This window comes from Anoplophora glabripennis, unplaced genomic scaffold (assembly GCF_000390285.2).
Source record: "Anoplophora glabripennis isolate ALB-LARVAE unplaced genomic scaffold, Agla_2.0 scaffold693, whole genome shotgun sequence".
NCBI lineage: Eukaryota > Metazoa > Arthropoda > Insecta > Coleoptera > Cerambycidae > Anoplophora > Anoplophora glabripennis.
Window position 1 is genome coordinate 183,866 of NW_019417006.1, and position 12,290 is coordinate 196,155.

The 12,290-nt window shown below is 30.8% G+C and overlaps 1 protein-coding gene across 1 annotated transcript in view; it reads right to left on the minus strand.

The window, feature by feature from the left end:
* Window positions 1–4,742: 4,742 nt before the first annotated feature.
* The window catches only part of LOC108911487 (esterase FE4-like), a 24,671-nt gene continuing 17,123 nt past the window's right edge, over window positions 4,743–12,290 (minus strand). Inside the window, exons 7-8 of the mRNA XM_018716433.2 lie at window positions 8,205–8,352; window positions 4,743–6,096 (exon numbers count right to left, since the gene is read on the minus strand). Coding sequence (XP_018571949.2) covers window positions 5,780–6,096; window positions 8,205–8,352 — 465 coding nt within the window. The 3' untranslated portion in view covers window positions 4,743–5,779. The remainder of the gene's footprint in view (window positions 6,097–8,204; window positions 8,353–12,290) is intronic.

Below are 12,290 nucleotides of genomic sequence, written 5' to 3' on the forward strand. Positions count from 1 at the left end.
GGTTTAATATTAAATCACGAAATTTTGGGGTTGTATTACTATTTGTATGCTTAGTAATCGGTATAATATGAGCCGTTTTCTAATAAAATCCATTTCAATAATTCATTACGTGCTCAATAATTTCTGCTGCAAACATATGAGTTAAGTATATGTCAATTACTGATTAGATTACTTACTCAAAATTCCAATTTGAGAAATTCGAATAGGATAGGTGATCCGCGCGGATTCCTCTGTGTCTGAACTAATAGAATAATTTATTACAATACATAAATTAAAATTTCTCTCTTAAGTGTCACAAATGGTAATTTTTTCACGGCACAATTTGATACATTTATTTCGCAGCAGGAATTTTTAAGCACGTAATGAATTATTGAAATGGATTTTACTAGAAGACGGCTAGTAAATCCAACAAGAGTACCTTTTTTTTGTAAAATATGATACATTTTCATATTTTCGGTTCAAAAACTAGAAAAAATTGCGTACGCAAAAAAAATTATAAAATTTGCCCCATGGCCTCTCATTCTCTTACGCCCCTGTAGCAAATTTTGATTTGTATGTTATACCGATTATTAAGCATACAAATAGTATACAACCCCAAAATTTCGTAATTTAATATTAAACCGTTTTGAAGTTATGTAATAAAAACTGTTTCCTGAGTTACCCTTTCAAGGGGCCGCATCTCCCTTAGGGGCTGCCACTGACAAAAACGCAACTAAGGTTTTCATCATATTTTGACATGATTTAAACACTCTCAAATTTTGAGTTTACTTATTTTGTTAATATTTTGTATAGTTAGGACGTGTACACTGAAATTTATTGTGTGTATTTATTTAGACTAAATAAAAATTGTTTGCCAGGAACTGATGCTAGTTTTGGATATTGTATTGGATATGTATGACTCGAAAAGTAATATAACTAATAATAAGTACATAGTTTTGTAATAAGTCTCATTTGAATGTTAACTAATTTCTGCTATATTATTATATTTTCCTCTTTTTATTATTAATCTACATATTTTAAGTTGTAGATGACACAATTTTATTAGAAATATATCTTAGTTTAATGTAAATTAACACTTTACAAATTAAAAATAGGTTACTTTAATATTAATAAATCAATGGCATCTAAAATTGTTTACAATTGAATTTGAGAAGGTACATACTGCTGAATTTAACAATAGGGACCCACATACCTACAATACATGTGGAAAAAAGTTTATTTTTAATAAAAATTATTTGTCAATACTTTGTATTTTCGCAACATTTTTAGTAGCTTTAAACGACATATTTATTTGCTTATTATCTAAACAAATATATCGTTCAAAACTACTTATAAATAACCAAGACACAAGACCCTGAACTTTTCCATAGTTCCTTCATCCATTTTTATTTAAATGGAATACATCACTCTGTAACTATACGCATATAAAGAAACAACACAACAACAATGATTATAAGCTACCCTGATACAAGGGGAACTGGCAGGTATAACCAGAAATTGCTGCTAAAGAAATTGCCCGCAGCCAGATAACGGGCAAAAATATTATAATCTACTCGTATACACAGTGGGACGAAATAAACAGCTGTCGATTAGCTAAGGAGTTCTAAGGATATCCCAGCAAAGACACAGCCAAAAAGTATCTGATTATGTCCACTAGGGTAAGCCTTCGCCCGTATTTAAACGGGACACTGTTAGCTAAAGAAACACCTCTGTAATATGAGGAAGTGCGAAACACCTATCTGTAGAGATTGTGAGCAGGAAGACGAGACAGTTTTCCATGTACCTACTCTACGAGTCCACTGGTGTCTCGTCTACGAGAAAATCCGTGGTAGAAAAACTGTGGTCTACATCAGAGAAATCCCCCTGAGTAACGTCATCACCTTTTTCTCCTTGACAGGTTGGTTGGCGGCTCAGGAGAGCTGATCTCTCGCTGGGAGGATGCACAAGGGCCTCAATGGAGCACGACTGGTACTGTCAACTAAAAATCCCTAAATCTCAGCGTCACCAATATTAATGAGTCGTTTACAGTGAATAATGACAAATCGTTACGTCTACGCTCGTGATAATGCGATCAGTCATTGGTTGAATAAAATCTCTTTAATCACTAGTTGGTGAAACAGCATGTTGTGTTTTAATACAGACTTTAGTAATTTTTATTTTTACCGAAATTTAATTATCAACGTGAAGGAAATAAAATTAATAGTTACGTGGCTTGTCAGTTTTGCACGCGTTTTTGTGACACATGATTACCTTCAGCTTAATCATGAAGTGTGTCAATGCCCTGTCCCTATTAAGGCGGGAAAGTCGTATGAACCTGATCTGCATTTCCGGTCACAGTAATATGACTTCAATAAAAGAGCCGATGTTCAATTAGTCAATTCATGTGGCATGAACCAATACTCGGGTTACCACAATGTTATGAAAAATAATCTATTGATAATTGGATCATTAAAGATCATTCGAAGAATGGTCAGTGGATCTGGTTTGGGACAGGTTAGGCTTCTAGAGAGCCTATCGGCTAAAGCAAATCGGAAAATGAGTTTGCTCAGTGAAAGCGGTATTAGGATTCTCACAGGACTTCTAAAGAGTCAGGGACATGTAAAGAAGTGGGAAGCAAGTTATTCGGATATGATATATATATATATATATACGCAAATTGCCTACATGTCCTGTGTTATTATGTTCACTTATTGTCCCTTTGCAGGAAACACGGTCCTATTACCAAATAACTCTTATTGTAAGTTAAAAAGCAGATATGGAAATAAATATATTTCTTATTATAGTTTTATTATTATTCTCCAGATACATTAACATTATAATCTAAAATATGATATCGACAATTTTCCAATTTATATTATACTGTCCACAATAAGACATTTCTAATATAAGTTAAGATATTCTATATATCTGCCTATACAAGTAATCTAAAATATAAGAAAAAAATCATGTAAGCATATACGAATAACTGATAATACTGCGGGAAAAACCCACTCTGCGGAGTAATGTCAAGCAACATTGAAATATAACCGCTGATGCTCTTATGCTTCAAGTTTGATGAATTATTATTTTTTATTCACCATCAACGTTGTACTGACGATAATTTTATTTATTTTTTTTATAAGAAAGAAACAAACAGGTTATAGAAACCTAATTCCATGTTTCTAATTATTATAAACTAACTGTACAATAATAAAGATATTAGGGAGTACTTAGTCAGAACCAAACGGGGAATATCTCTCAAGAAAAATCCGTATTAGAAATGTTTTTCCGAAACTTGATCAATAAAGCATCAAATATGCCTATTGATATTCTATCGTGATATTTATTAACAATTTCACATATACTGTTAATCAGTGTTTTAGTATTTGTATTAAATATTATTTTCGTGGGGCGTATCAGGTACATTTATGTTTATTTGTGAGAGCAGATAGGGAGTGTCGAGGCTTCCATTTAAGATTTTATGTAAAAACACTAAATTTCGCCTAATTCTCCTATGTTCTAATTTACTGATTTTAAATTGTATACGATAAGGCTCATAAGATGTAAATCCAGGAGTAGTAAAAAATTTTTTGTAATATAAGTACTTTATGAATTTATTTTGTATTGTTTCAATTGTATGGCTGAGACATTGTTTTGAAGGTGTCCAAATTATCGACCCATATTCCAGGCGGCTGCGAATAAGTGTATTAAATAAATATATAATAGAGTTAACGTTTTCGAATTCACCAGTTACCCTTTTAATGAGGCCCAATAACCTATATGAGGCATTAGTAATTTCATTTATATGTTTTCTAAAATTTAAATTAGATTCAAAGTATATTCCTAAATCTTTGGTTGAATATATTCTGCTAAGAGTATTACGGTTCATTGAATAAGTATGGTGCTTTACAATTTTATTTCTATTGAAAGTCATTACTTTGCATTTATCTAAATTAAAATGTAGTTTATTCTTTATAGACCAGTCATGTATCCTATCTATATCATGTTGTAATACTGAAAAATCGTTCTCATTTTCAATTTGTTTATATATCTTTAGATCGTCAGCATACATAAGACATTCTGAGGAAATGATATTTGGTAAGTCATTTATGAATATTAAGAAAAGTAATAGACCCAAATTGGAACCTTGAGGTACACCAGACCGAACCGAGAATATGTGTGAATCAGTACCTTTATAACAAAAGAATTGTTTTCTATCCTTTAAATATGATGAGAATAATTTTATCATATGTTCACTTAAACCGACTGAGTATAATTTAGACAATAATATATCATGATTTACACGATCAAAGGCTTTGGCAAAGTCTGTGTATATGGTGTCAACTTGTTGTCCTTCCTCAAAAGCCAGATTAATTCTATTAACAAAAGAAGCCAAGTTTGTCTCTATTGATCTGCATCGAAAAAAGCCATGCTGTTCTGGAGAAATAATATTTTTAACGAAGCCATATATTTTTTCATAAAGTATAAATTCAAAAATTTTCGCAGTACAATTTAAAATCGTTATAGGCCTATAATTAGTGACCAAATGCTTATCATCTTTTTTATGTATTGGAGTTACTCTAGCTATTTTAAAAACCCTTGGAAATGTACCATAATGTAAGACCTTTTGATAGATTATTAATAATGGATATAATAGGAGCTCTCTACAAGCCTTAAATATATAGCAGGGTATACCATCTGGTCCAGATGATTTTTTGGGTTTTAATTTTTTAAAGGCATTTTCTAAATCCTTCACACCAACATGAACATCGTTCAAGTGACTTAAATTAATAGTTGAATTATCTAAATTATTCTTTGCTAACGTGATGTCATACGATGCATCATTAAGATCATAAACTGAATAGAAATAATTAGCGAAAGCATCAGAAATACTTTTTTTATCAGATGTGTATTCATCTTCAATGAGAAATTGACTCGAGCTATTCCTATTTTTCTTTTTTCCATTTATAAAATTCCAGAAGATGTTGGAATCCTTAGTTAAATTATCTTCTACGCCTTTAATATATTGAGCATAAGCCTGTTTGACTAGCGACTTAACTCTTTTTCTTAAATCTTTATAGGATTTGAGGAAACAATCAGATTTGTGTTTTCTTCTCCTAAAGTATTCTTTATCCTTTAAACATGATTTAATTTCTTCTGTGAACCAGGATGGGTAGTTTTTTTTTTTGATTTATTAGTACAAATTTTATATTTAGGAACACACATATCTAGAATCTCATACAACTTCAAATAGAAATAATTTACAGTATCATTTACGTCGTCAATATTATTTAATATGTTTCAATTACAATTGTTAAGTAACTCATACAGTTGTGCAAAATTAGCATGTTTAAAGTTATATTTATTTTCCAAACCTTTAAAATCGTTTACGAAATGCTTAAACTTGTCTACATTAATTTTAATTAAGAGGGCAGGATGTTTACGATCTATATCCACAGTAACAACGCATGGCCAATACTAAATCTAGTGTTCTTAAATTTTCATTAAGGCAGTTATTATAAGATTTTAAGAGTTATACAAATTCAATAACTCAGCCATACAATTTACAGATTTGCCATTATTGCGAAATATAAATTGTGTGCCATTAATACAATATTATGACAATTAATAATCATCAGCAAGTGAAATTAATTAGAATTAATTAATTTTTCTTATGAGAAATATTCACAATATTATAAATATAAGTTTTAAGTGAATGAAAATTTAAATATAGGTACAATACATTTTACTGCATAAGAATAGAATTTTGTCAAGTTAAATGCAAAAAATATTTTCATTATTATAGTTTAGCTTTAGCTACAGATGTTTCGTTGTACAGATTATTCCAGAAATACATTGCTTTTTTTTCGGGATCAGTTTTCATTACCAATTCTTCTCCTATATCTAGGTAATTAAATCGACTAGATTCGAGCGGTTTCCAGCTTGTAGAAAGCAAATTGTTCTGTTCATTTGGCGTAGGATTACCATATTTAACAAAATTAGTCCAGAGTTTGATCATCCTTTTAATTCCAACATATTCAGGGCTTTTAGGCTCAATATCCTCAGGCGTTAATCCGTTTTTAAAAAGATAGGACAGCTCATCACTATGGCAAGCACCTAATAATTAAGAATAATTTACATACTTATTATAACTGATAATTAAAAAAATCTGTTTTTCAGTAGTAGAATATAATTAGTTTAAAATAGTGAAGATATAATATATTTTATGAGCAACTGGGTATTCAAGTGTATCTTATAAAAAAATGTTTAGTGTCAATTGCAACTTTTATCACATGCACCCAAGAGCTATAAACTGACATTATATATTTTTTAATTATCTACTAGGGTAGGTAACAACCCAACTTAGATAATTACATTTTTTCGAATCAAACCGAGAAATATTCTATACACCGTGTCCACCTATTGCGCGTAAGTCCAATATCTAGGTTAATAAAAGATATAACTTAATTTTTTTTCTACAGAGTTGCCTATTTTCCCGAGCTGCACAAAATGAAAATATATTTGCATATACAGGGTGTTCAGTTTTTCCTGGGCAGGTGCCAACTTAATTTTTTTAAACGGAAACCTATATTTTTTATGGCGTTATCGAATTCTACGTGAAAAATTAACGGGAATTTGTGTTATGACCCCTATTAAAATATTGATAGTTTTCGAGATAATCGACTTTTCATTTTTTTTTCTTATGTTTCGTCACTTCTAGTAGTTGACATAATTATGATTGTATGACAGCTAGAAATTATTTTTTTTTTCAGGAACTGTAGAGTGAAGATGGCTCTTTCAAAAAACGTATCAAAAGTTGACCTGCGATATACAGGGGGCAAAAAAAATCGTGCCAAACCTGATAATTTAAAATTTGAAAAATCTCGACTTTTTCAAATAGAACACCCTGTGTTTTATGATTTCATTAGATGCCTTTCTGTAGACCCTACAATTTTTTAATAGCTTTCCCTATACCTAAGTTGCGTAGTTTTTGCAAAAAAAAACATTTTTATGTAAAATACCGGATTTGCGCCCGTTCCTTTGTCGGGAAAAATATTGTAAGGGTATTTATTTTTATTAAATTTATTAGTTGTCTAGCTACACTATTTAAAATAAAAATTAATAACTGAAAAATTTAGATATTTGAGTTTAATAAATAAGTCTTTATGGAAAGTTACCATTTATTTGTAAATAAAATCAAAAAACCATAAAATCGCTACAAGTGATTAAGAATTAGCAAAATATGGGAAATGTTTGCTAGCAGCACGTATTTACAAAGCAAATAATCCAAATTTACAGAGATTCCCACTGTTTTGAAAATGTGAAGGAAAGGTTTGAATGAACAGCAAATGCGAATTATGAGAAAACTACCAGGAGACATGAAAGTAACAACGATAATATTTAGTTTAAAGTTGTGGCGTCTGCTGTTGAAAATCCAAATATTAGTGCCAGGAAATTAGTAGTAACCTTGGAGTTTTCAAAAGCTTGACAAATAAAATATTGAAGAAGTTTCATCCGTATCATATTGAAAATCAAGCACTGTTACCGTAGTTAGGAAAGTTATTAGTGAAATTGGAGATTAAAAAATTTGGATGAATAGAATTTTGAAAAAAGAATACTCATAGTCGCAAGCTAACTTAAAATAAATACCCTTACAATATTTTTCCCGACAAAGGAACGGGCGCAAATCCGGTATTTTACATAAAAATGTTTTTTTTGCAAAAACTACGCAACTTAGGTATAGGGAAAGCTATTAAAAAATTGTAAGGTCTACAGAAAAGCATCTAATGAAATCATAAAACACGGGGTATTCTATTTGAAAAATAGTAAAGTCGATTATCTCGAAAACTATCAATATTTTAATAGGGATCATAATACAAAGTCCCGTTAATTTTTCACGTAGAATTCGATAATGCCATAAAAAATATAGGTTTCCATTTAAAAAAATTAAGTTGGTACTTGCCCAGGAAAAACTGAACACCCTGTATATGCAAACATATTTTCATTTTGTGCAGCTCGGGAAAGTAGGCAACTCTGTAGAAAAAAAATTATATCTTTTATTAACCTGGATATTGGACTTATGCGCAATAGGTGGACACGGTGTATAATATTTATTAATCTTCAAAATTACATTAGGTTTATTATAGACTCTTCAATTTACACATGTTCATAAATATGTTATTGTTATTATTGCTTTTATTACTAAGAATATCATTTAAAATTACCTGGTTCCGTTACAGAATAAAAACGTTTCATGGAGTTCAGTGTAGTATCTAAGGAGAATTTATAAAAGTATATAGGGCTATTTCCTGTTTCAGAAAGATATCTTGCTGAGTTGTACATGTCCAATAAAAAAAAGTTATCTGTATAAAGCTAAAAATACAAATAATTACTAATTTTCAAGTCCAAAAAATGAATACTATACAGTTCTATAGTTAAGATGTATGTCAAAAATATACATGGCATTGCAATTTGCTCCGACATAACTCTATAGGCGATTCTTTGAATAGAAACAAAACAAGATCATTTGAAAAGTCCGCAGATGCTTCGTTTTTAAGACAGAGTGATATTATTCTTATTAGTTATTTTCTCACTTGTTTTTTAATTTTTGATAAATGTAATATTAATTTGGAAATTAGTTTAACTGTTTATTTAGGTTAATAGTAGATAGTAGGTATTAAAATACACTGTGTGAGAGAGAAATTTTATAGTGAGACCCAGCCTTAGTTGCTTCATACGACGAGTCGCCAACGAAATACATGGGATTTATCATTACCAGAATAACCCATTTTAATTTTAAAAAAATAATAAAATAGGCTATCCCGATAATGAAAAATAAAACATAATTAAACTGTATTATTCAAATAACAATAATGTGCAAGAGTTCGGCGGGAATATCGGCAAATTTATTTTGGAGGAAGAATCTCGTCAACAAACACTGTAAAAAAATATTATTAGAAATCTTAGGTGGCCAGATTACAGCCCCGATCCCTTAGACATATTTTTGTGGGGACACTTCAACAAAATATATTATTAAAGACCTTAAAATTTACAAGGATTGAGAGAAAAAATACAGGACGAAAAGTTTGATAATCCTGAATTTATTTTTAACCCAATAAATATAATCTAAAAAATATTTTCAACTGTATCATTCACAATTACGGGCATGTGGAAAATTTGTTAAAATTGGTAGGTATTTTAATGTTATTTCGATTTTAGGTATTCTTATGTTGTTGTAAAAGTTAGTTATAAAAATAGTTATTTGTTATTTCAATAAGGATGTATTTAAATTTTCTTAACGATTTTTTACTTTAAACGTATATTTTATGCCAGCAAATTTTGATAATATCGAAAAAAGTAAAGGAAAAATGCTACATTTATATTTAAAGTTTTTTTCTATCTTTAATGATTAAAGCTGTAAGTGAGTATCAAAATACAAACCCTGTACTTAGATTCCGCGACGTACTAATAACCCATCTTGTATATTAAATAAATTTATAAAAATTATGTCATCATCAAATACATATTAAAAAATATATATGTTACTAACTACTTAATGCAGTATTTCAATACCAAAAAATGAAAATAGTAGCTAATTAACGAAATTATGATTAAATAACCTAACTGTAACGCCCCTGCAGAATGTGAGATCATCTTAAGTTGACTAATATGTATTCGTTCATTCTTTAAAACATTATAATCAATACCTACATCATACATTTAAGTACGTAAATACAGTAACACAAAAAATAGGTATTGATAAAAAAGGGTACAAAGTAAATCCGTGCGTACGCGTGACAACATTACCAAACTGTAGTTTTTGCGTTGCTAGGATACGCATATGTATTACATAGGAATGCCGGCCGCTGAATTTGAATCTACCTAAAATTCTGATGGTGGTGTACTCTACTGGCATTTTTGAAATTTACAACTGCTGACCTATTCCAGGCACTGTCTGGAGCGATAGCTATTTTATCTGTGTTAAAACTGTAGTATTATATCTTACTTAAGTAATTGCGCACATTTGTGTCACGGTGGAAAGACGATATCACTTCAAAAAAATTTCAGATCTTATTAATGGTTATTTATTGTATAAATGATTTAAGTAGCATTTTATCACCGCAGGAATGTTTAAACACGAGAACGTAGTTCGAACGTTTAATATTCTTAAGTGGATAAAAGGCAATTAAAACACGAATGCAATACAGTTTTATCCATAATCACATCACAATCATATTTATGGAGTCAGAATTATTGGAATTTAATAAAAAAAATATTCGCACGACTTGATATTACTTAGGTACTAGTACTCAATGAATCGTGGTAGGTTTTGTTATACCTATTGGTTGCTATTATATGTTACTTTATTCCACTTTTGAATAAAGTATCACTTTAGACGGTTCATATGTGTGGATAAAAGTCCGATTATAAGGTGATTGTAGATAAAATGATTAAAATGGTGCAGTATTGGAAACTATTTTTTTTCAAATTAGGAATTTTGAAAATGACCTTTTTATATAAATTAAACTTAAAATTTAACAATTTTTTTCCAGTGGTTAAAAAAAAAACACTAAAAATATGATCAGCGGCCTGAAAAGAATGTGTAAAATAAACGAAGCATTTGTGTTCATATAAAATTTTGTTAATGCAACACCCTGTACAGTGAATATGTATTTCATACCTACCCTGTATATATCATCTTTATTTTCTAATGGATTTCTGTCATTGAAATAGAATTTTTTAATACTATTGACTGTTGAATTATACTGATCACTCCCTATCCTCAGATTCACAGAATAAGGTACAATTGTTTCGTCATTCAACAAAGTGCCTTTAGTACACATTGCATACACAAATATTCCTTCTCTCGAACAGTATCCCATTATTAAAGGTACTTTATGGTACCTGCCAGATTTTATTAAGTCAATTGGTTCTTCACTTAGAAAAGATTTCGCGGATTTTCTCTCCACAATTGGTCCAAAAGGTCTAACTTTTCCTACATAAAACGGCTGAAAATGAGATTATATTTACAATGTTAGTTGTAAATAAAAACATTACAAAATTAGCACATGAAAGGTATTGCTGTACAATATTTATTAAGATAGAATTAAAAAAAAATAATAAGTCAATAAAGTTCTATTATCGGAACTACTGTAACAATTTACAGCGAATGATGAAAATCGTTTCAAAAACTTGTTTTTTAAAAAAACTTCATTTCTTAAAGATCTACAAGATATGAGTTGAAGACATGAAAAGTTTAACAGAACTGAGCTGTATCATGTTAATACCTATATATTTATAGCTTCGCATTAATTTGATTGTCTCTGCACTTTTTCACTACATTATTCGCGGCAGAGGCGTCCTTGACATTTTCCGCGTTTTAAAATAACACAGGCCCACAAAAAAACCTGTGCATCGGACTAGTCCTTATGTCGAATTCGAAGTCGAGGTCCGTTTGACCTTGTCAGGTCAGGTTAAAGGTCATTTCAAGGTCAAACCGAGAAAAATCCTATATAGTGGAGGCAACCAGGTTATTATATGCTTTTGGGGTCGCTAAGTCCGAATCCGAGGTTCGTTTGACCTTGTCAGGTCAGGTTAAAGGTCATTTCAAGGTTAAATAGAGAAGCGAATCATTCTGCATACCATCTTTCGGAGCACTTGTCATCGTTTCTAGTATCCTTCATGGTAGCAGGATTGTAAAGGCTCTATTAGAACCATCATAGAAATGAGGCTTTCATTTAAGTATATGATAGATGATTTTAATGATGATTCAAAGGACCCCGCACTTTTTATATGGAAAAGTGGTTTCAGTCGGGAGGTCTAATTTTTGGTGGACAAGGTAGTTCGCAACATCCTGAACAAAAAAGCTAATGGGCACAAAAAAATCTACCGTCAGGATTTTGCGCTATGGCGCATACAAGGTCGGCACCTGGGTTTTCAGGAGTCGGGTTATTTTTATCAAAAAAGAGCGTGTTCAGTGACCAATTTTGGAGACATGCATGCGTGGAGGTGTGTTGGAGTGAAAAAGTACTATATATCCCCATTTTCTGTGTTCAAAACGAGATTCAAAAAGGAAAGAAAAGGGTGACTGCCTTTTTCCGTACCCACGCATACAATACTACTAGATCGCATCCGCGATGCCAGAGCAAATGCCAATAATCACGTTGAAATCGAAGTAGTTGAGATGGAATAGTTTGTGGAACATCAGTGGAGTATAGAGCTATTGGCGAAGAACCACTATAAAAAAGCTAATGCGCCTCATTCGGAACTTCATTAGGTGGTATGGAAGACCGGAATCCTCATTTTTGAAT